At 31.3% G+C, this 26,828-nt stretch overlaps 1 protein-coding gene across 10 annotated transcripts in view; it reads left to right on the top strand.

The window, feature by feature from the left end:
• The window catches only part of LOC143234174 (rho GTPase-activating protein 23-like), a 71,114-nt gene that overhangs the window by 11,428 nt on the left and 32,858 nt on the right, over positions 1 to 26,828 (top strand). For 6 of the 10 annotated variants that reach the window (XM_076471313.1, XM_076471314.1, XM_076471318.1 and 3 more), the window contains 3 exons: positions 10,379 to 11,506; positions 20,957 to 21,073; positions 22,228 to 22,342. In XM_076471313.1, coding sequence (XP_076327428.1) covers positions 10,930 to 11,506; positions 20,957 to 21,073; positions 22,228 to 22,342 — 809 coding nt within the window. In that variant the 5' untranslated portion in view covers positions 10,379 to 10,929. The remainder of the gene's footprint in view (positions 1 to 10,378; positions 11,507 to 20,956; positions 21,074 to 22,227; positions 22,343 to 26,828) is intronic. The other 4 variants (XM_076471316.1, XM_076471320.1, XM_076471321.1 and 1 more) reach the window with 2 other exon arrangements.

A 26,828-nucleotide genomic window follows, 5' to 3' on the forward strand; every position in this document is an offset into this window, starting at 1 on the left:
TCATATAAGTAATTATATTATGTCATCCATCTCAAGGCACTTGGACTACCTATGTCACCAGAGTTCATTTCAGTAGAAGAGTAAGGGGTTATTTATCACAACTTATCATCTGAACTTCCAATAGAAAAATATGTATTCTTCATCATTATAGAAACCTTTCCCAGGAAAAGGTATGCATGGTACTATAGATGAATGACACAGTGCAATAAATAACTAGGATGAAAGGAACTTAACTATTTCCGTAACCAACTTTCTGTGTTAAACTACATACATTTGAATGTAAAAAAAATATAAAGTTCACTTTATTAAATAAAGAATGTAGAAAATATCTAATGTGTCAGCATACTGCACTATGTTAGAGAATTTGTAGCTCATCCTGCTTACTTCAGATTATTTAATGATTTCAGTTATTTAATTTGAACACGACATATCGTTATTGAATGTTAAGTTATATGAAAGGAAAAACCTAATTATTAACATCTGGTTGCTTTTGATAATATTTTAAGTTATAGGTAATATTTTTCAAATTCTGGGGTACTGTGTAAAAAGTGAAATAATGTTTTGAAAACATTAATATGCTTAACCATCTTTCATAAATGCTTTTATTAATTTATATATATATATATATTATATCAAAAAATATTTGGAAGTCACTCGAATTTGGGGAGGGTTTAAGCTGTTCTAAAAAATATTGAATTTTAGACATTTAGTGTTTCAAATATTTTCTTAGAAATACAAATCCACCTCAGTATATTTCACGAATTATCATTTTTGTTAACTGCTTATGTAAAAAGTTACTGACACTGTTCTGTAAGCTTTGCTTTGTGGAATGGTAACACTTTTTTACACTTTTTATGCATGTAAACTTTGTTGGCATAAAGGTATTAAAAATCTCTTCAAGCTTTAGCTACAGTTGTCATTTTTTTCATATTGAAAATTATAGAACATGAAAACTGAATATTTACTACATTTCTATGGAAACAGTGATTAGTGTTAAAACAGAACACTGCATTGTATAACAATTATACTGAGGTCATTGAGTTAGCTTATTGTAATATTAAAATATATGTTTGTGCTTGTCTACCAGATAAGTTGTAATATCAAGACTGTTTTAAAAATACCTTCTTCTGACATGATATTTTACCTCCTCTTATAAAATAGCTTTTCTCTATTATCACTACCCTCTGTTATGCATATCGTCAATGAAAATCACTTGCCTTTCACTTTTCCTTTCCACGCAAATGATCATGCAACAGCTGTCCATCAGTAGGAGTGGAACAGCTTTCTTATTGCAACCAGCATCCTCTTCACATCTACACTTGTTAATTACTTCTCAGTTGGCAATAGTACTGTACAGATGTGCTGGTTTTTACTTTTGGATTTGTTAATGTTTTCTTTATACTACCGACATAATTTATAAAGCAAAGATTGCTGCCTATTGGCATTGAGACTTTCTGCAGCAGATGTAATATACAGTTCCAAGGTTTTGCTTGATCAACTCCAGTCCAGCAGCATGGTACATCTTCTTTCCAAAATATGGTATCATGGTCAACCATTGTACTGCTCTGATGAGGTGGTCCTGTGGACTCTCCAACACATTCCCCTTTTCTTCTAGAGGCAAATGAGAGTCCTTACCGATTACCACTTTCTAGCCACTGGGGTGCTAGACTGTGGAGACTTGTCCTCTTGAGTGATGAATCATACCACTGAGTTGAGAGTATGGCAGTTGCATTTTACAGGTGTTACTGGTATATTGCACTTCCTCTCATGGATTTGACATACAGTTACCAATGCCTTCAGTGTTTGGTTGTAGTATTACGTGATATTCTTTTCTATATATATACCTAAGCAATTATTTCTTCCTACCATGATACTCTGCCTTCCTTCCATCTTCCAGACATGCATATCTGTGGTTCTGATTTTGGTTGGAGATGGCCTGCTCACAATTAGTATCATGTGCAGATGACATAATTCCCTTCCTACTGTGGACTTAATTTACATTTCCAGGCCTTGGTTGAAACACTCCACCATGTCACATATATATATATATATATATATATATATCATTGCAGGTTACCCCTCACACTGAGACATTCCTCCTCCCTACTATCCTCTCTATGTACAGTCCCAGGTGGTCTGGTGTTGGACAATAATCACAGTGTTTTATAAAGAAATGAAATAGTTTAAATATTAATTGTGTAAAACAAAATGTATACCATATTGGCCCAATTATAAAGCAGTGTGTTTTGATTAATAATTAGACTGTAAAACTTATATCTGCCTTATAATTGCAGCTGACCACAGGCCTCTTTCTCTACTGTAACATGTTGCATTCCTGAGTGCCTGGATATCATCCATGCATGACAGATGTATGCTCAAGGTTTTTGCTAGTTCTTTCAACTAATTCACCTGCTGACTGTTCAGTTATTGTGTTGATTTTGCTGTTGCATTATTGCTTTGACTGTGCTTGTTTTACATTTTATAATGATCATTCTCAATGAGTCTCATTTTAGTGTTCAATCTTTGTGCAAGAATGAGTAACCACATTGAAAGGCAGGGAACAAGAAACTGTCAAATTAAGAAAGGAGTACGATGGAGTTGTGATGCAATTCTTAAAATTATGGTGGTACATGAGGTAGAAAAAATAAACAATTGTGCTACTCATAGAAAATGTAGTTCAAGTGAAAATAATGTGAGACATTAGCAGAAATAAAAGATTAAACTCCTTAATGCACTTTGTACAAGAAAGGCATTTTGTGGATTTTAAAAAGAATACTTAAAAAAACGTGACATATGTGTTGTTCAGTATTTTAATTGGAAGCATGCCAAAGAATTTTCAAGAACAAGAAAAGTTATCCAGTTTAAAGGCAAAGAACTTCCAAAAATTTAAACATATCAGAAACAAAATTTGAAGCAAGCTTGAGATGGTGTTAGAGGGTGGTGAAATGAAATGGGCTAGCTCTGAAGCAATGTAAAAGCTTGGTGCAAAAGCTACTTTAAAATTACAATGAAAAACTAATTTAATTTCAACACCATGTTAAAGGATTATCCTGTTAGTTGTATGGGTAATACATATCAAATACCTGTGTTCTTTAACATGCCTCAAAATTTTACTGTTCACAATAAGGGAAAAGAAACAATATTGGTTAAAACAACTGTAAATGAGAAATCTCAGGTTACAGTTATGTTGATAGTTTAAGAAAGAAGTACTTAGATTGATTTCTAAGACTGAACAGACTGTTACAGTTTCACATGTTTTAGGATGTTTCAGTGAAGAGTATGTGTACGGCTAAGATAATTTAAGGTCTTTTATGCTGAATTAAATGAGAGACATTTGAGATTAATAAGATTTCGTACAAGTGAAAAACAAAAGTTGTATATGTATTTTGATAATCTATTTTTCTAGTGTGTATATATATGTATGTTTAATGAGTTGAGAAATAAGTTTTAGCAAATAGTCAGTTTATTACATTAAAATAATAACTGTAATAATATTACTACAAACTTATTGTTTTTGATATTTAGGAAAATTATCGGAAGTTTTGTTTTTTATTATAAAACATTAAAATTTATTTGTTGCACACTAATTTAATCAAAGTAATATAAATATAATGTTATGTATAAACTAGTTGCATAGAATTAACATGTTACAGATAGGTGTGGGCATTTTAAAGATACTGTAGTTGAACCTTGTGTAAATATCAAATTAGAGTGAAATTCATTGTAAAGTTGATTAACATTTAACATTGGGATGATGACCTGCAGTTATATTTAAATTCTATTTTGATGCAAATATATATGAAGTGTACACAAATTGTATAGAATATAGATGGCTCTTGTAAAAATGTTATGGCTCTAAGAACATCTTGCAGCTTTATTGTATGACTACTGTACTCATAATTCCTGTACAATCTTTATTAAGAGTAATGTAACTTGTTCTTATCAAATTATTATACCACATGTATGGGGCCCCAAAAATGATAGGACACATACAGAGTGAATGTTTTTCCCAACAACAATCTATACAGATAATATTGTGTGCAAACACGAATGCAAATGAGAATGAAATGGATTATTTTAAGTACATCTGTATTATCATAGGGATTGTTGCTTACACTGTACTGTACTGTGCTGTACTGATAAGGTAATAAAACATTGGTTGTGATGCATAATGGTTCTATTTTTTGGACCTTTTTCTTTGTGTTTGTTTCTATGTATTATAGGTTGTATTTTTATATATCTTATGCCAATTTTGTGGCTTGGCATGTTAAGATGTTCCACTTGTAATTCGAGGGTCGCGGTTTCGAATCCTGGTCACATCAAACATGCTCACCCTTTTAGCCGTGGGGGCATTATAATGTGACAGTCATTCCCACTATTTGTTGGTAAAAGAGTAGCCCAAGAGTTAGCAGTGGGTGGTGATGACTAGCTGCCTTCCCTCTAGCCTTACACTGCTAAATTACGGAAGGGTAGCGCTAATAGCCCTCAAGTAGCTTTGCACGAAATTCAAAACAAATAAACAATGTCAATTTTGTAAATGCCCTTCATGATACACCCTGACATGTGCATATGTAATTTTGATGGTATAACTGCATTTAATTTTGTGTTATACTAAATGGTGCTTTCAGGGCTAAAGTAGGTAGAACATATGCCAAACTTTCTAATAATTCCTCAGAGACTGCAGAAAAATCTGACCATGATCTATTATCATTATACTCAAACTTGTAGCTGGATTATTTTGCAGGCTTCTAGCTATACTGAATTACCTGTCAAACAACTGTCTATATTTGTCTAATATAACTTGGCATGTTACAGGCACTCTGTTTATGCTTCATCACTTACCATGAAAAATTAAACTGGCATTTTGATTCTACATTTCTTCTACTGGAATGTTACTTTCCAAGATTTCAGTATGTTAAATTCATGTTACATAAAATGGAAACTCCAACAGTTTCCGTTTTTAAGCCATTATGTGAGAAGTTGTTGTTTATGAAAGACTTCTCATGCAATGTACATATTTCTGAAATAAATATCTGTTCAAACATTTTCATTAGTTGAAATACATAAATACATATTATTTGCAAAAAAATATTAATTTCCTGTCTCTGTATATAATACAAGAAAAATAAACTTTTGCAAACATTTTCAGGCATGTGTGAGTGTATATGTGTATATGTATAGGCAAAGTATATTTAAATTAAACATCTTACAAGATAATTATATCCTAAAGAACTTAATTTCAATAACTAACTTTCCTGCAGAGTGAATTTAGTTTTCTAACATCCCAGTGAAGGAGTAGCTGAAACTATACAAATGCACATTACTTGTCCATGTCAAAAGAAAATTACTTCTGCTTAATAAACAGTTTTTCTCCTTGATTTCAAATGTACTTCACAACTGATTTCTCTTAAAGAAATAAACTGTTAGAAGTAAGAATCCTGAAACTTCTTAACATTACAAATATGTAGTTGTAATGTGTTATAATTTTAATTATATTTTTGCAGTTATTATTATTGTATATTTTGCTCAGTCCTTAAAGGTTGTATAGATTATCGTTGATCCTGACCTTGAGCTATGTCTAGTGGCTTTAGTTTGTTATCTAATGTTCTGTCAGTTTAAAGGAAAAAAAAAAGGTTTTCTCGGACTACTAAAGAGTGTTTTTTGCATGTAAAAGTTTGATCTTTCACAAATTTATTTCTGCATTACAAGTCTGAAATATTTGTTCACTTTTAGTGTGACATAATTGAAGTGTTACATTACTTGTTAAGATGTTTTTTAATTATACATGTAGGTGAATTATAATGCTGATTCTCAAATTACATTTAGAACTAATTGAGTGAATGGACTTAAAATTCACTCGGTAAACAACAGTATAAAAAGTGCACAAAACATGTGTACCACTTCAGAAAAATGCCTCTTTTGTAATTATAGTTGCTTTTAAAAAGATTATTATAATTGCATACTTATATAGAGAAAACATATTGTGAACTTGTACATATTACTTAATTTCTTTTATGTTTTCATATTTAATAGATTGTTGACAATGGTAATGTTTTATATTTTCATCTATTGTTAATTATTCATTTGTTAATGCTAAAAAGATGTTGTAGGTGCTTTAGGCTAATAAACTATACTTAAAACAAGAGGGAATCCTTAATAGCTTCTAAATTTGAAATTTTTTTAAGCAGGATTAGAATAATTTAATCTATGAGACCTTTTTTCTTTATTTTTTATAAGCTAAATTATTGTGTAGAGCCAGTAATACCTAGCATAGGGCATGTATATACATATACCCAATTTTATGACTTATTAAGATATCAACCAATTTATCCTCAAGTTGAAAAGCTTTTAAGAAAGAGTAGAATAAAGTAATTTGTGATATCTTGGGTTTGACATCCTGAGTCCAAATTTGTAATTAGATCTGAAGTCACTCAAGAGATGGCAGAGCTACAAACTAAAAGTTTGTACTTGGAAAAAAACACAAAAAACTCATAGCTATTCTATAAACCACTATTCCACAGCTAAAAATTACCAACAACTTTATTATTTCTTGTGATTTTATATTTTGTCAAGTCTCCCATAGGATTACATCTACAATAGATCTCTGTTAGGCATAGCTGATATGTGTGTTTCTCTGTTTTCAGTAACAGGGATTGATTGATGTAACTTTATTTGTTTTGTAAAAAATGCCACAACATTCAGTAATGTGTTGCACATCTTTCACATAATAATAAAATTATAAGTGATTTCAAGCTTTAGAAAAATTTTGTTTTATTAACATTTAGCTAAAAGAATTTGAAAAATTGTCTTTTTGCAATATTTTTTTACAACTGTAAAATTGGTCTTACAATGATTATCTTTACTCATGAAAATTTTGAAATTATCAACAGAAAACACACATCTAGAATTTGACAGATGATGCTGTGTGTTACTATGAGTTGCAATGAAACTTATAATAAATGCACAAAACCTGAAAACCAAAAAAAGTATGCTTAGATAATTTTTATATTTATTTTTTTATTACTAAGGGACAGTTGTTATGCATGTGACTTAACCAAGAACATTTCATGTAACTCTAATATTCTCTTGTTACAAGTAAGTTATTTAATAACAATTTAGAAATCAAATATATGTATCAGTATGGTTTACATAAAGAAAAAAAACTATTACCATCTCTTATTGTGGAGTTAAAGATAGACTGTTAGTTTTACAGGATTACAGGGATAGAACAGATAAAAAAAATTTCAATTAGACTTTTAAATTTAGATAATATTATTGGCAATAAATTTCACAACATATTTTGCAATAGGTTATCCTTGCTCTGTCACCACAAGGAATCAAACTTCAGATTTTAGAGTAAAGTTTGTTAAATTACAGCTGATCAATTAGTGGAAATATCTAAAGATATAAAAATAATCGTTTATTCTAACTTGTTGAGAATTATTTAAATTTAATTAATATAAAATTTGTTACTTCATTTTAAATATAAACAACTGAACCACTATGGTGTTTGTATTTGACAATTTTGAGCTCAAGTTTGTAGTTTTAATATTATGAAATTTTCTGCCTAGTCATATAGACATGGCCTAGCATAGCCAGGTGGATAAGGCAATTGACTCGTAACCTGACGTTTGTTGGTTGAAATTACCGTCACACCTATCATGCTCGCCCTTTCAGTCATGGGGGCATTATAATGTGATGGTAAATCCCACTATTCATTGGTAAAATAGTAGTTCAAGAGTTGGCAGTGGGTGGTGATGACTGGCTGCTTTCCCTCTAGTCTTACACTGCTAAATTAGGGACAGCTAGTGCAGATAGCCCTCATGTAGCTTTGTGCGAAATTCAAACCAAACTAAATCTTTATGCATCTGCCTATCAGATTTGAATGTTACTATCCTTGGGCTACCTTTTACCCAAAAAAACATGTTTAATGTGATCTGTGCTAATACATGATGCCATCATTATGTGCAGTAGCCATCTACCAATAGGAGAGTGACACATGTTCCAATTAGTGCTTGCTCTCGGTATAATTTCATTATTTTGTTTGGTGTTGTTTAGAATAGACATGTATCAAAATATTTAATCACTTGAGATTTGCAATGGTTTCTTACCAAGCTCAATTTCATTTATGTTTTCTTGGTTCAAACTTCATGATTCATGTAACTAGTGTGGATTTTTTTTTTTACTTTTAAGCAGGAAATCATAATCATAATAGTGTTTCCCCTCATTTTAAATTCTCAAGTGACAGTAACTTCCACTCTCTCTTGTAATAGTAACAATGTTCCTGTCATAGGACTTTTATGTAATGAGGACTTGTTTGTAAAAGGTGCATCAGTCATTGTTCAATGTGTTGCAGGTTCCTTCGTGCACACTAAACTGCATCTTCCTGTCCATTCAGTCAATATTCTTTCTCCCCAATTTGAACATGATCATTGTGGTGATAATTTTGACCAGCCATTTCTCCCACCATAGTTTGCTTTAGGCACAGCATTGTTTCTGGAGGAGAATTCTTGCTATTATAGTCTTTTTTTGTAATGATATCAGAAGTGTGTGTGTGTGTATATAAGTCTGTGAAGAATTAAAAAAAACAAGACAAAAATCTGATTTTATTTTAGTATTTTTGTTATCCTAACTTATCATATGTTTGTTATTTCTAAGAACATTGTGTGAGAACTATTATTTTACCTATTAAAATTTTGATTAGCCTGAAGTTGATTTAAATTTAGGAGTTAAATAAATATAAATATTTAGTGTTTGTCAAAACTGGGTTAGTCAAACTGATTTCTTGAGAGTTTGAATCAGTCTCTAAATCTACTGACTGTTCAGTAGTTTTGATTTTCATCATGAGTGATGATGTAGATGGAGCAGAACAAAAAGCTTTGATATCTTCTTTTTGTGATTCAGATACGATTTCAGAGAACTATGGACTTCTACCACTCTACAACATATCACTGTTTCAGCTTTGAATATGTCTGTTTCTATTGTCATTTTCCATGACTTTTTCACATTCTAAACATTTGACTTTGTGACTATCACTTGCATGTCTTTTTCCCAGCAGCTTTGTACTTATTATGAAAAAGACATGGAATGGAAAAAGGTAAACACTGATTAGTCCAAAAATGGGGATAATGAAAATGACTAGTGTAATCCTTTAAACAAAAAATGTATTCTATATATTCATTATTCAAAATGAACCCCCTGACTGTGTATGTCCTGGTGGTCAGGCTAAGTTATGTATGAAAAATGTCCAAAAATTAATGTTTTAAATTGTATTAAATTATTCACAATATATAAATACATTTTAGATCAAAATAAACATTTGATAATACAATTATTAAAAATTATGTTTTATTGTCTAATCAAAATACAAAAATTTTTGGAAAAAATTCTTTTGCTTCTAAAATAACTTTATCACAAGATAAATATTAGTATAAATTTTTTTTCTGTTTATATATTTTTATATATTTATCTTATAAGTATTAATTAGAAAAACAGAAAAAAATTCTATATATTCATATTCATCCATAATGAAACGTAAAAGAAAAAAAATTGATACCAAATTATAATACTATAAACAGTAGTTATACTGAATATTTTTTTCATGTAATTTATGACAAAATAATACATTTGTTGGTACAAGTTTACCTTTTAACAAATGTTTTCAGAAACAAGAAATAACTGTTTAGTAGTTTAATTTAGATTAAAAAAACTAATTTCAAGTATTTGTTCCACAAAACTAATTGATGTCAAAAAAGTTATTTGAATTTTCAGTTTGGGGCAAAATTTTATGGTCAAACAATGTAGATGATTTCTTCTTTGATTTTGGAACTGGTAAGTAAAATGTGTAACAAATTTTATAACATTCAAATAATACAGTTTGAATACTGATTCTTGAAGTTTTATTTTTCTCTTCAAATACAATGTAAAAATTTTGATCAAAGATATTTTGACAGGTTCTTTCTTTTCTGTGCCTTTTTGAAATATCATTTTGGAATGTGCACCTACTTAAATTACCTACAAGTGTTATTGTTAAGAATGAAAATATTGATTATGTGAAATTCATTGTTCTGTTGATATTTGTTAGTTTCCAAGTACTCACTCCCCTTTTTTAATACAAATTATCATTATTATACTGTTAAAAGAATATATATAATTATCTTTAAGTGTATATATGTACATTACCAGATTTAGAACTGCCTTAATTTTTCTTACATTAATGCATCCTCAGGAATTTTAAGAAATTGTTTTGGTTCTTAAAAATTAAAACATTAATTTTTGCAGAAATAACATAGTTCATAAAACTGTTCAGAGGAAAAAAGAATTGGAGTGTGTTTGAATGACTGTATTTATTTTTATTTTCACTATTTTTCCAATTTAGGTTATCAGCCTGTAGAAGGGACTGCTACTGGGAATGGTAATAGCTTTAGCAAATAGAAAATCATATTTGAAATTAGAGACAACATAAAATATAAAGAACAGTTTAAAAAGGATGAATTTTCTTTAAAAGAACCAACATACAAGATTAAGAAGTTTCAGCACCAAGTGTGTGCAGTTGAAAGTGAGGATGTATCTTGTGGAGGAAGGGATGCTGGTAAGCATCATGGCTACAGTCATATCAAAGTAACAGAATCAACTCTCTCATCAACTGTAAATAACATGCATAGAATATCAGTAACTCACAACAACCCTGTATAAACTTGATTAATACAGAAGATCATGTGAACGGTTCTTTTCATTTTTATCAGGAAGTTATTCTTCATTTTGATTTTGGGGAAAAACAAGAATCTGCTTTTGAAGTCACAAGCAATGAATCTGATAGGTTTGCATACAGTTATACAGATATTTAAAGTCTGCAGGCTACTGATTCTAGTTTTTAACAGTTCTTTGTACCCTAAGCTAAGAGTAGAGAAGAAAGACAGGACATGATGAATGAATTACATAGATAAGCACATGTTTAAAGGTCATAGTCTTATGGCTCTGGAAGGAGAAAGGAGTGATGGGTCAGTTCCCAGCATTGTTCATTATCCCACCTTACAACAGTATTGTCCATGTGGATGTCAAGACTCAGAAGAAGTTGTAGATACACTGAGTGAACCCTCCAGTCATAGTTTGACACCTGATGTTACCAGGTCTCAACATGTTTCCTCATTTCAATTGATAGACCAGAGATGCCATCAATTTAAACCAAGTTATCTTTTAGCCAGGCAACTAGAGCGCATTAATCTTCACAGAAGTGAGTTGGCTAAGATGTCTCCTCATCATCCTATCATGACTCTGAGAGCTGCAAAATTTCAGGGGAGAGAGATAAAGAGTGACAGTGAAACAGTATCTCCAACAAGTGTTAACCATCGAGCATTACCAAAGCCTCATCACCAAATGGTAGGGCTAAAACACCATCCTGCAACATGGAAGGGTTTCAAAGAATTTTCTCAGAAAAAATTGCCTTCTGGTCTGGATACTCCAGTATTTATCATCAAAGAAAAAGAACAACAGTTAACAGTGTGCAGTAAGCTCTGAATCTATCTAATCTATCGTACACTTTTATAAAACATTGTTATGTAAAGTAAATGTAAATCAAAATTGTTGTAAACCAGTTTTTTTAAATCTTACATTTTGTTGTAGAAAGTGAAATCTCATTTTTATGTATTTTTTTATTTTCAAAGTTATATTTCTTTCAGCTGTTTTATTCAGATGTGATTATAGTGCACATTTTTAAAATAAAAATTGTACATGGCCATTATGAAGGCCATGTGCAGTTTTAAATTTTCATAACTTCAGTTCTATACATGATAAAATCAACCTGTAAAAAGGGTTAATGAAAGAATTCATTACATTTTTACATAAATTTATTCTTGAGAGTTTAATTTTCAACATGTCCACCATCATTATGTATACAAACCGTGATGTGATTCCAAAGTTCTATAAATACATTTTGCAGTTGAATTTCAGAAATATCCCAAATCACTTTGGTTATCCTAGTCTGCAGGTCATTTAAAGAGTGGGGTTTTATTGAATAAACACTTCCTTTTACATGTCCCCATAAAAAGAAATCCAGTAGGCTCAAATCTGGTGACCATAGTGACCAGGAGAGTGGTCCACCTCTCCTAATCCATCTGTGTTAGGAAAATTTTCATTCAGAAACTGCCTAACTGTGAGAGCAAAGTGTCAACAAGGTGCACCATCTTGTTGAAACACTGTATCTGCTATCAGTCCTAATTGTGTAAGTTCAGGAATAAAGTGATTTTACAGCATTTCTAAATAACTCTCACCATTAACAACCTGTCCTTCAAAAAAGATTGTCCCAGTTATACAGTTCTTTTCTAATGCACACCAGGCATTGATCTTATGAGAATCTCTTTCATGTCCCCCAAATTCATGTGGTTTTTCAGTGCCCCATATGTGGCAGTTATGCCTGTTCACTTTACCACTGATGTGAAATGTTACTTCATCGGAAAACATTAAATGGTTCGAAAATGAGGTTACTGAAAAATCATTTATAGAACCTGTTTCTTTGAATTTATTCATTCAGTTAGTTATGGAATTCCTGTTTGGTGCATCTCTATTGTAATTGGTTCTAAATCTTCTTTGGACTGTAATGACAGATTTTATTTTGGCTAACCACAGGACACAGTTCACTTTCTCTTCTATTGATCCCATGGGTCAATCCTATTTTTGCAAATAAAATAATGAATAAATTAAAAAAATTAAAATAATCAATGTATTGCTAAGTCATGATAAAATAAAATGCATCACACTTCTCAATGTTCTTTGCAGATTGATTTTATCATGTATAGAACTGAAGTTATGAAAATTCAAAACTGCACGAGGACTTTATAATAACCCTGTATATTTATAAATAAAACATCTCAACACTTGAATTAAAAATCATGTTATTTTGATAACTCTTGTTTATTTTTTCTTGTTGCTATAAAGTAATATTAAACTTGGTCATTCCTTCTATTAGAGAAAGAAATGTAAATTATAAAAGAAGAAAACTGTATTTATCAAAGTTATTTAATAAATTTTTGCTTATATTTGTTAGAAACACTCATGTGAAAAAGTTAGCAGAACCTTTTTAATTCATTAAATTATAATTTTGCATATCTATAGTCAGAATTGTATTTAAAATATGCAGACTGACATAAGCTTCACCTGTCTTTTTTGTATGTTTTGACTAGTCATTTCAATAACATGTTTATATATAAATCAACATTAGTCTGGACAGGAAGAATGCTATTTGAGCTGTTTCAGACAAATGTAGTGATTAATGAATTATTTGCTGTGTGAACCATGTTACAGACACACAATTACAAGTAACTTTTGTATATTAACTGTGGCAGTTAGTTGTGACAGGTGAAATGATAGTAATATCACTTGTTAATAGTCATGTAATTGCAAATGAACTGTTAACTGTTTGAAATGAATTACATACATGTAATTATAAATTAATTAATTGTTGACTGCATGAATTCCAAGTGAACTGTGAGCTATGTGAAATGAGTTAGAGACGTGATTACAAATGTATTAGACGTATGAATTGAGTTGCAGTTACATATATAGTGAGAAGTGAACTTGTGACCTATACGAATGGAGTTACAGACATGTTAGGTAGATGAACTGTGTTGTAGTTAGTCTGGGTTGCAGATATGTAATTCCATTTTGTGTTGCTCTCTATATGCAAATTTTGTATAGCTCATGCTGCAACCCTTCTGCACCCTCTCTATTGGAATCTAATATTCCAATGTGTTTCATGTAAATCAGTATATGTTATCTCCCCACCAATAGGAAAGCACTACCAGCACATGATGCATGTGATTTGCTCTATGCACTATTACCAAATCTTAACTTTGAAGTTTGGCAGAAGACATAAGCACTTCTACATGGATGATTGGCTTTTTCTAGCTCATTCTTAATAGAAGTCAGTCTGTCATGCTTGTCAGTTCCTTCAAAACTGTTTGAGTGGGCTGACTGATCAAATTGAAAAAGTCTGTTTTTAATCTCATTTGGGCCCATATTTCTCATGTTTGGCTTGTTTTATGGAATGGGACATTCAGAACACCCTATGTGCTCCTTCAATTTATACTCTTGAGATTATATCTCTTTCTTGGGATGTGCTCTTCAGTGACTCCTCTCACACCTCTCAGTCAGGCTCATATACAGCCCCTTCAGTGGGTCCTCCATGATCAATAAAACCTTGTTAGGGATCCTTTGGATTCTCCCATCACCTTTTATTTATATATTATAAATGATCTCTGATGGTGGTTTGTAAGGCTCATACTTTCAGTTCCTTCTCTATGGCTAGATTTACATCTGATCATGAATACATCCCTTTAGGGTTGGGATGTGTGGGTTGACTACCTTGTGGTTTCAAGTCATTGGTCTGCAGAAGAACATTCTCATATCAATGATCTTGAACGTTTTGCTATTTATTAGGCTTTTGGTTATTTTCTTCTTATCTCCAGGGGTCAGGTGGTCATGATCCACTTTGATAATTCAATAATGGTGACTTATATCAATCACTAAATGGGAACTTAGTAGAGATCCCTGTTTTCTTACCTTAGATTTTCCCTTTAGATCCATGATCATCACATTAATTTGATGGCATGTCACAAACCAGGTTTTTTTTCAATCTTGTAGCAGATTGTCTTATCCAATTAGACTTTATTTACTTAACAGAGTGGTCTTTTCATTCCCTTGTTTTTCAATGGCTTTGCAAGCTGTGAGATACCCCTTATATCAATACATTTGTTACTACCATCAGTCACCAGTTACCTTTGTTTTTGTCTCTTGTTCCCCATCCTTGAGCTTTGGCATTAGATGCCTTCAATCAGGATTGGTCAGTAAAGTTCTTTTATGCTTATCTCCTATCCAATTACTTTATTGGATAGTCTCCTTCATTTATAAAACTTTGGGCAAAGTGTTTCCTATTTCTTCTTACTGTCCTGCTCAACCATGGTTTCCTGCTTGCTTCAGTTATAGTTGTTCTCTCCTGTTCCTCTCTCCTTATTCCCCGACCTCCTGGTTCTGCCTCCCACACATCACATCCTCTATTTTCATGCCTGGGTTTTGTCTGTTCTCTGGTGAGGGGATCCAAGTTCTCATTTCAGATGGCATTTTATTTAGCTCATCTCATTCATCCTTCATTCATGGCTGTATATCAATGGAAACAGAATGTTCTTTTGCATCTGAACCCTAGGTTGGGGGTTTCTGGTTTCTCGTCCAAAAGTTGCTGGCGTCTTTGAGTTTCTTTCATAAAATTTTGAAAAGAGGTCTTCTGTCTCTTCAATATCTGGGTATTGGTCAGCCCTATCTCATACATTCTGTTTTTCTTGTTACCTCAGGGTCTTTCTTTCCTCTGTCCTTATCCTCTTCATCTATATTTGTCCAGATACATTGGCTGCATTTGCATCTGGTACTTCCAGATTGGATCAGTAATGCTCTACTCTATTCCTTTCCCTTACCTGTATTTGAGCTTATTGCTCCACGTTTTTTGTTTTACCCTTAAGCCATATTTCCTCCTTTTAGCCTGTGGGCTTTATCAGTTGGATATACTTGCTATTGACATCACTTGCACACTTTACCAATTAATATACCTTTTGCATTCTCGAGATCATTCCTTCCTTCTCAAGACGTCTGGAGCTCATGAGGGCAACTCCTCCTTTTCACTCATTTCTCTTCCTTCTATTTCTCATCTCTAGCCACTGTCTGATTTGGATATACTTCTATGCCCAGTAAATGTCTTTTGTTGTTATATTGCATGCACATCTTTCTTCAGGGTTTTGTGGACATCTGTTTATCCCTTGGCAAACCTCTTCCTTTTGGGATGTTTCTCCCTTTACCTTTATTTGTGGCCCAGCATGGCAAGGTGATTAAGGCACTCGAATTGTAACCTGAGGGTCACAGGTTCGAATCCCCGTCACACCAAACATGCTCACTCTTTCAGCCATGGGGCATTATAATGTGACAGTCAATCTCATTATTTGTTGGTAAAAGAGTAACCCAAAAATTGGTAGTGGGTGGTGATGAATAGCTGCTTTTCCTCTAGTCTTACACTGTTAAATTATAAAATACTAGCACAGATAGCCCTCATGTAGTTTTCCATGAAATTGAAACACAAACAAATCTTTACTAGTTGGATTTGTTGTTTAATCCAGTTGGTTTGTTCCTCTTTGTTCCCTTCTCAATGTATTTTATTCCATGTTACCTCCCACCAAATCTACCACCTCACCTTTTCCCATGCTTGCCATCGTTTTGTTCTTTTGCAGGAGATTCTGCATTTGGGCATGTGAATTATCCATCAGATGTTTATTTCCCATTACTGACATCTTATTACTGTTTCTGCTTCCTCGGGGTATCACCTACCACCTGTGATTATACTTCAGACCTCAGTGTAGCTATGACACTAGGTAAGTCTGTATTAATGTTTTCTTTTCCTTCAGGGGCCACTGCTTTGAAATTTGTGTCTTGGATTCTATGCTATGGCAAGTGGTGTCTGATCAAGTATTCTTTATGTACACAAACAAATCTGCATAGTATACCTTGTTGATTCGTGTACTCTTTCCACTGCCCAGCATGTTTACCTTTGAAATAGCGTGCTTCACAAGACCACTGGAGGGCCAATAATCTCATGATATATGCTTCATAAGTAAGCCTCCTAAACTATACCATCCATGAATAGCATGGATAAAGCAGAAGGTGGGTAACTGCCCATTTCTTCCATACCTTGATTGAGTAAATTAGTTTGGTCTGCTTTTCGAAATAAGATTTCGTGATCACTCATTGCACTGGTTTGGGTGAAACAATCCCTCTAGACACTAAATCTATTTCACTTTTTTCCAGTAGAGTATGACAATCCTCAACATTTACCATTTCCAAGCTGCTGGGGTGATAACCATGAAGGCATCATGCTGGATGGGTTCCATACAATTGGATACAACTGCTTAATTCAGTGTAGAGTGGTGGTGGCCTGCCAGTGTGGAAGGTCTACCATCCTGTGGAGTTAATGATATATACAGCATAGTGATATGTCTTAATGCAGTTTAGTCCTTCAATTTGGTGCTCTCATCCTACCCTTGTGCAGATGTTGGTAACTTGCAGGCTAGTTTTGGATATCAAGTGAACCAATCCACATAAATCTTCACATGGGTTTGGGATTGTCCATTTATCTCCCTCGATTCTTCCCCTCTGTGTTGTAGGCAATGGAGGGTGTATAGAGGTTATTTCCATATCTGCCCTGGGAAATTCCTCGTTTTCTCTTGTGAAAGTACTATTATTGACTTTTGGATGTTTTTGATTGAGCTCATGATCACGGGACTTGATTGCATGTGAAGAATATCCCTTGGATACTGAATGACACATTCCTGGATCCCTAGCTCAATGCCACTCCTGTGTCATACCCTGAGGTTGGTTGTTTTCTCACATCCACAGTTTTAGGGCTTGAGGTGAAGATGGTATAATCCTCAGTTGACTCTTTTTCACAGAGATGTTGGTACCCAGTGAGGAGGTTTTAAATGTGGTTGGCTTATTGAATACAGCCCATCATGGGATACATCCTCCTTTATTCTCTTTCCTTTTGTGGCATTAAGGTATTTATTTATTTATCTGATTGGGGTCACTTTCCTGATTTTTCCTCTCACTGGAATGTGCTTCCTTCCTTTTCTGCCATGTTTGTTCATAACAGTTCAGTGCAAGAATATACCTGGTTCTGAAGTGGTTCCCCTCCTCTGATAATTTTATCTGTTTCTTTCATATACTGTGGTATTTTTCGGATGCCTTTTTTTTTGTGGGGGATACATCTGTTCTTCCCTCACACCAATCCCTCCTCCAAATAAATATGGAATTCTAGCTAATCTTATGAGAGGAGAAAAGTACCGTATTGGTACTTTTAATTTTCCTGAACTGAAAATATGTTTCTGATAGGTACTTCTATCTTCTCAACTTTCCACCTTCCTTCATACAATCTTCCAGTGCATAAATCTTCTGTCAAACTTCAAAATGATAGTTTAGTAGTGACGCATTGAGGAAGTTACATGCATCACGTGATGTTGGTGCTCTCTATTGGTGGAGAGATAATGCATGTTGATATGCATGAGAGACATGTAGCATGTATTATAAATAAAGTTTCCATATATAGGGCAGTACAAAATGGGAACTTCTCATATGATTTTAAGAAACAGAAATGACATACATTTTTTAAGAATTTTTATTGTTGAAAAAATTGAGTTTATTTTAAGCTGGAGTTTCTAGACTAAGTGTTAATTTTGTGCCCCTAGTAACACTATCTATTACATTAATCAAATTTTTCAAGTGTAGTTGCAAATTTTAATCCTGTATATAATATTTTATTTTTGTATTTCTGTAAGTGTATACTGAGATAAGTTACACACGACTTTATCTGGATCTTCAATAAATGTTTTAAAATATCCTTTCTTCCTTTTAAAATCACTTTATATTTTAAAGAATGATTCACTTTAGTTTATATCAGTTCCTCATTCTTCATTGCTTCTGTGTAGGTTTTATAGTGAGATAAACCTTACCACAATATTAAACTGTACAGTTTTATTCTAAGAGAATTAATATTTTTAAGTTTTTATTCTCTTTATTTTTATATTCTATTTCATTATTCAGGAACTTCTACAGTACTTTATAGTTTATAATAATATTTACTATTCTTTAGTGTTTGTTTTTATTATAAATCTTTAATTTAAGAAACTTTTACATTCAGGAGCTCAACATATGTAGTTGTGTTCAACAGAGATATTTATGATTCAGTAAAATAGTATATGCCTTATCTTATTGACTTTTTGTTTATTGAATAAAATTTTCTTGACTGGATATGGGTGTTCAGAGTGGTATGTGAATGTAACTGTTTGTGAAGAATGAATTCATTTCACGTGACTGCACTGTTGGTTACTTCTTGGGTCTTTGCATATTTTGGAACTCTGATGTGCTAGTCTGTGTACTGATAAAATTTAAAAGTGTCTTTCATGGGAAATTCATAGTATTCTTGTTGTTGATTAATGACTTAAAGTTTTACAGAATACCACATTATTTTCAAAACTTTTACATTTACACTTTAATTCTTTTGCAAATTTTTAGGGTAATGATGAACTCCTTCACTGTATTAACTACCATTGGTTTTATCTTTATTAATTTAAGATCTGATGAATAATTTAATACTAGTTATATAACAGTTCATTATATAGTATGACATTACATCACTAGTTTTTGCTGATCACTCTTTTTGCCATTTTACTTGTGTTGTAGCTTTATTTTCTAAGTAATTATTATTATTACTGACCTTTCTTTAATGATATTGCATTTGCTTTTCAGCTTTTATGCAAGATTTAACTTTATTTACTACTTCCATTTACCTGCTTTTTGGGTTTAAGTAACAGAAGTTATAGTTGGATTGGTTGTTATTAACTTCTCATAGTATATTTAACATATTGTTTTTCTTTCTAATTGTTTTATATAGAGTTACATTATCTATTTATTGTATGATACAGGTATTCATTTTATTTTGTATCTTCATAAACACTAGTGTTTTTTTTGGCTCTTCTACAGGTTGTATTCTGTTATTTGACTCTATATCTAAGCAATAATGTGTTGTAGCAGTTTATCTCAGATGTTAGGCTCCTCTGGCATTACATTGTTGTAACCATTTAATGGGTTTTCATTGGTCACAAGAAGTTGTAAGGATTGATTGTAGAAATTTTTGTTACAGTGCTGTTATGTTATCCAATGAACATTAATTTTATGACAGTAGTTGAAACTTACAGCCAGTGTTTGGATGTAAGGTATGCACTGTTATTTGTTTAATGCAAACTTTCAGTTCGTGTTGGAACATTTTAAAATGTCTATTTTATAATTTTTTATCATTGCACTTTTATTACATAGACTTGTTTTGCACTGTTAGCTTAATATGTGAAATTAGGACTAATGTAAGTCTTATGAGGTGACCAAACCTCATGAGATATTAGTTTATAGTTGAAAATGTTGATAACTGGGGGTACTTAAGTCACAAAATAGTCTTTTAACCTTTATGGGAACATAATAAAATTATATCTAGTTAGGTATGTCCATCATGAAGATGAACTTTAGCTTAATTCATAGCAGGCAGCTTGTTCTTATCAAAAGTTAGTATTAATAGTCCCTTGAAATTTTGTAGTATAGTTGTATATAATATTGTGCAAAGGTTATAAAGTTTTACATTTTCAGTTAACCAGGAATGTAACTTTAGTATGTCAGGTCTAGAGCTCAATAGTAATGTACCATAAAATATATATAGAAATTATTGATTGTTGTAAAGTACTTGAGTGGCTTAAGAAAATAAATGAAAAGGTATACAGGCTTATTTTTGTAGGTATATACATAAAATGCTTTGAATAGTATATAGCATATTTTCGATTTAGATTTTACTTCAGTTTTAAGAACCCTTTGTTGTAGGTTAAAGTCTAAACTATTTATTTGACATTCAAATTATTGAAAAGTCCATTAATTTACATTACAAATTGCCTCTGTTACCTACCTTTTCACAGGTATTTTTAAGTTTTGGCAGAACAATGATAATGTTAGAATAGCACTTTTTAAGTACCAAGGTGAGCTGATAGTACTTTATGTACATAAAATTTTTATCATCAGAAAATGCACTTGAAAAAGTTTGAAGATACATATATGTTTTATAGTACCTTCAATAACTACATGATGTTCAAGTTATCTACAAGCTAAATATTAATTCTAAGATAAAAGTAAGAATTTTGTTTTTTTGATGTATTATATATATATTTATGTATATGTATATTTTTGGTTATATTTTAAAAAAAATCAAAACATTAGCCTACTTGTTGCATTCTTGATTTAGTACAAGGTCTTATGCTTCTACAGCATATATCTACTTGTATTTTATAAATACATTGTCTTATTTATGTTTATGATATTTTTAAACTGTAAATAGATGACATAACTCAAATGAAAGACACAATGCATAAAGATGATGACAGAGCAACATCTGATCAACAGTTCACCACTGAGTGTTCATCCAGAGTTGTTCTTAGAAAGAAACCTCCAATTGGTCAGTAAAATTTTGTGTATTTTTTGTGTTTATACATATATTTTTCATTAGCAGACATTTTGATTAGAACTGTATGATTGATTAATTTAGTAAAACTGATTGCTAGTGAGTACCAGTTACAATAATTAGTAACAAAAAATAACCTGTTCATTGCAATTAGGATTAAATTCATTAACATCATGAAACCAGTCAGCTAATTTAAATTATTGTTTTCAGTTATAACAATTTTTTATTTTAACCACCCAAATCAATGAAATATGGCCATTATGATTTATCATTATTATTTTCATTTAAATTGAAGATTTTTCAACTTACTTGATGAGTATTACAACTCAAAACACAATAAAAGCCGATACTAATATTTGCACTTTTAATCTATTGGGTTGAGGAATAATTCGTGAGCGTTTTTTCAAGTTAACAAAATATATTCATAAATGAAACGCTTTCGCAAAATATTTCATGTCATTTGGTAGATAATTTTTTGCTCTAATAGATGGTGTGTTTGATTTTCATATGTCTTTAATTTTTGCTTTCATTTTCAGCTCATTAAATGGAATGTCAAGTGGACAAAATCGAGCATTTTCGACACCATCTGCTTTTCGCATTTAATTTCTTGCAATTTTGTTTAAAACAATGCATACTATATACCTAGGTATTACATGAAATAAAGTATCATAATAAATGTTTTGGGTGTAATGTGTTCATGCATTGAAGTATTGTATAGTCTTACATGTAATGCTTGAATGAAATTATTTAAAAAACGCTCACGAATTATTCCTCAACCTAATAATTAAGGAACTGAATCAAAACAAATTGAAAATGAAAGTTCCATTTGTCAAATACACTTTAATATTTGTAAAATAATATTTATGTATATAATATGTAGTTTATTTTAGACTTTCATTTTCAAAACTTGTATTTATGCTTGTAATAGTATGTTTTTTGTATTCAGGTATAATTTGATGAATTCTTTTCTATGAGTGAGAAGAGATTCTGGTTTTTTTATGTCAGAGCAATATTCATATAAAAAGTAAAGCACAACATGTACATTGCCAGTTTATTTAAGAAATAAGAAAATAACTATATAGTAACTTTAAGTTCTAAAGTCTTAATGTTTTTTATTGTTTAACTGTTATTTTGTATTCCTGTGTTAGGAGAAGTACCTTTAGGTCATCGAGTTTCCTGTTTGAAAGCTACACCAAGAGAACATATTGATGTGGATTCTGATATATATTACAGTGATGAAAAGGAAGATCATTCCATAATCAGGTGAAGAAAAAAACAAACAACTTCTTCTGATTGCCCAGTTGGTGATCAGTTTTATTAATATTCTGGCTGTTATGACTTAAGGTTAACAAAGAACCAGTTGATCTTTCAATAAAGTTCTCACACACCCATTCTTAAGAAATGTAAAAATTTAAACTGATCCTTTATTTGACAGGAATTAAATAATTATTTCACTACTGGCTCGGTATAATATAAATGAGTTTGTGTACACATTTGCACATGTTAAGTATTTGCACTATAATGTTTGATACAACATGTGTAACTACACAAACTTTGGTAGACGTTTAGTAAAAATTGCAAGTATTTGGTATACAAAAGATCAGATTTTTTTAATGAAATAAATTTGCTAAAGATTTGTTTGTGAAAATAATCTGTTTTGTCACCAGTCTGAGTGCAAAATGATTTCATGTAATGAGTAAAAAAACTATTCATCTCAAAAATCTCAAATGTTATTTGCATAATCTCTAAAATCTCCTAAATACATTTCAAACATTTATTTTCAGTAAGATTTTATATTTTATGTCATTTTCTATATGCTAAATGTGTGGGGTCTGTCACTTAACCAACATCATAACCATTATAAGAAAATTAGGAATATAAATTATACTTTTTTCATCATAGAATGACTACATATTGTAACATAAAAATACGATTGTTTAGTCTAAGTAGTTTAAGTCTCATAACACTGTATATTTACATATATATTTATTATTTTTTTATTATATTGACCTTCTAGTTGTGATTACCTAATATTACATAACTTGCATTGACTTGGTACACGTGCACTCAGTTCATGTATCCAGTAATATAAAACTGACTTTTAGTCTTTCTTCTTTTGGCTGTGTTTCAGTGAATTAGTGTTTTCTAACATACAGTCAAATTCCAATTATTATACGTTATATGTGTGAATAAATTATTGCTATTTAGAAATAAACTATTAAACTTATTGTTCTTTAAATACAGAACAGTAAATCAAGAAGTAAAGCAAACAATTATGTCTTCTCACTATGACCTTTGTACTCAGTTGTTGCTGGACATAGATTGCTAAGCCTTTTACAATTTCTCACATGGAGGATATCAAACATAAATAACTACATTCACTCATACCATAGACTTCCACTATAATTTATTAAGCTCAGTAACTAAGATTTATTTAAATTTAAAAACAAATATGAAACTTTGAGCAGACTAAAGACACAATCTTCCTCCTTGAAAACTTGGATCAAAAGAACAAAAAGCTTTTTTCAAAGATTAAAATGGCTGAGAAAACCACGATCGAAGCTGATGATTGGTTATTCAGAGTATAAAAGGATCATTTCAAAACAGCTGAGAGTTGAATAAGGCCACTGTGTTTGATTCAGTATGTAAGCCATATCTCAGCAAAATAAGAAGGCATGAGGTTCTTATTTTGTATTTTAGCTTGCCAATATTAGTAATTTGAGTTCCTAATTTGTACACAATTATATACTTTGTATTTTGACATCATAAACATCTAATTTTAAACAGTGCTGCATTCAACATACCCTGTGACTCACTAAAATCTATATTTAAATGTGTTTTTTAATATTTACTTTTAAATTAAGAAATTAACTCATATATAATAGTAAAGTTTGAATTATAATGTACAGTTTGATTTCAAACTTATTGAAATTAATTAACAAAATAGTAGTTCAATAAAATTTTGAATGCAAATCAACAAATATGATGACATGGCTTTTGAACCCTTACCTGTTGCGAAAGGATTAATACCCCTCTTAGCATACTTTGAAGTGCTGATTTCTACTACTGCTAACAGCAAGTCATTCCATGAGACAGTCACATAGAAAAGTAAAATTGTCTCAGTTGAAGTCTAGCCTGTCTTTCTTTAAATAAAAATGTCTTAATTGAAGTCTAACTTATCTTTCTCCAAATATAAAAGTTTTGTTCTCTTATCCTATTGTCTTCAGCATAAAGACATTGGAAGCTTTAACTTATTCCCACAGATAACCTTGTAAACATCAACAAAACTACATCTTAATCTTCTTACCTGAAGAAAACAAATAATTTAAAAAAGGTTTAACCTATATTTTTAAAAGAAAATGCTTTTACCTTCTGAACCATCCAAGTAGCCCTCCTTTGAACCTTTTTTAATAAGTCAATATCTTCATTTAGATAAAGAGACCAAAACTAGACATTTTTTGTATAATTACTAATTTTGACTTGGAACATAGATATCTATAAATTCACCTGAAAATTTTGTTGGGTCTAGCACTAGAACCATTAATCCTATAAGAATATACTATAAATCTCAATTTATTATATATATCTCCACAAAATTGAGAAAGCTTTTAGTAAACCTTAAAAGTGTCAAAAGCAATAAATCACAGTGGGAGACCACTGGCTTGTTTTTTTGTTTTTTTTTAATTTTGCACAAAGCTACACAAGGGCTATCTGTGGTAGCTGTCCTTAATTTAGCAGTGTAAGACTAGAGGGAAAGCAGCTAGTCGCCACCACCCACTGCCAACTCTTGGGCTACTCTTTTACCAACAAATAGTGGGATTGACTGTCACATTATAATGCTCTCATGGCTGAAAGGGTGGACATGTTTGGTGTGATGGAGATTTGAACCTGCGACCCTCAGATTACGAGCTGAGTGCCTTAATCACCAGGCCATGCCAGGCTGACAACCGTTAACTGTCACCTGTAGATCTAATGTAAACACAACATGATTTGAGTGTCATGTTTCACAACATCCTGAGGATAATGAGGTTTTAGAGCTTTTATTTCACTAAAGATTTGTTTTGCAAATCGAATAATTTAGGATTTTCACATTTTTATTGCCTTGTTAAAAATTATATAACAATAAAATTTTCTGAGTGGAACAGAGATAGTTACATTTATTTAATTACATTGATAATATCTGGAGATTGATTTGGCTATGGTGGATAAAGTAGATAGCCTAATGTGGCTTTGTTCTAAAACAAACAAATAATAAATAAAAAATATCTATAAAAAAGAAAGATTTGTTTTACTCCTCTGTACTTAAACCATTAGTTTTCGAGTAAAAATATTTGTTGTTTTCTTTTAAGGCTTGTTTAGTTTCACATGTTTGTGTGTCAAAAAATAATTAAGTTATCTTTCACACATGTATTTTAGAACACAAAAATACATCAGTTGTAAGAATAGAATGCCATAAAGTTAATTTATCCAGCTTATTTGTAAGCTATAAGTAGGTTAGAACAATTTCATAACTCTTCAGATCATGAGATTTGATTGATACAAACAAAGTATTTTTTGTGAAAGTATGAACGAAACTGAAAGTAGAATTGTGTGGTTTAAGTAGAGAAGTTTCTGCAATTTTGATTGGTTATAAACATTTGTCAACCATGTAAAGCTCATTAGCAAGCAATTTCAAGTCGGAGAGAGAGGTGGGGAAGTAGTTCTCTTATGCATTTGGTCAATTTATTGATGTCTTAGCACATCAAGAAGGTATGAAGTTCAAATTTTAGATTCTTGCTTGCCTTAAAATATCCTTGCTGCTGGTTTCTTAATAAGCCATTTTTGACTTTCTTTTTAACCAAATCCCTAGCTTTCCTACACCTCTGTATATTCTATATGAGAATTTAATTTTTTAAACTTATAATGTTTATCCCCAATTTTCTTCTTATACTTTTACTTAGCCAATTAGGTTTGATCTTCTCAGTTGTACTTTTGTCTTTTAAAACATAATTATCATGAATTAAAATGAATTTATTTTTAAAAATTTCCAAAATCAGCCCCACAACAGCTTTTAACTTATTATTCCAATTTACCAAAGTTAAATCATGTTTCATGGCCTCAACCTTAATTTTTTTGAAAATTAGAAACTGAAACTCAGTTTTTTTGTATTTCAACATGCAGCAAAAGATAAAATACATGCAAGAATAATTCTTCCCCAAATGTTTTTTTCCACTTTAACTCTTTCAACCATATCTTCATTAGTGGTTGACTTGAACTCTGTAATGACATATCAGTTAGTTGGCTTTTTTAACATATAGTATAAAGAACCTTCCTGAATTATTTCCAATTAAAACTTCCTACATTTACAACCACTGTTTGTAAATCCATATAGATTCAGTGTCTCAATTGCTAGTTTTATATCTTGAGTACCAACATACTTCCTCTTCTTTAAAAAAGTATTTCTCTGTTAAATAACTTATAATCTAATTAGTAGTATAGACACTAGCTTATCAGTGTAGTGGCTTGGTTTAGTTATAGCTTAGAAGAGTTAAAAATTACACTTCAAGTGCTGAAGATGGCAAAACGTTAGAAACGTGTATGGCTAACACTTGTGATAAAAACTATGTATAATGCATATTTTTACTCTCTCCATATTCGTTTTAGCTTACCAATTTACAATTTACAAGTCAGAGGTGTGTAAAAATACTTTCAGATTTATGAATACATATGGTATTAGTGTTCAATAGAAAAGTTTATCTAATTAAGTAAA

The sequence above is a fragment of the Tachypleus tridentatus genome, chromosome 12 (assembly GCF_004210375.1).
Source record: "Tachypleus tridentatus isolate NWPU-2018 chromosome 12, ASM421037v1, whole genome shotgun sequence".
Taxonomy (NCBI): domain Eukaryota; kingdom Metazoa; phylum Arthropoda; class Merostomata; order Xiphosura; family Limulidae; genus Tachypleus; species Tachypleus tridentatus.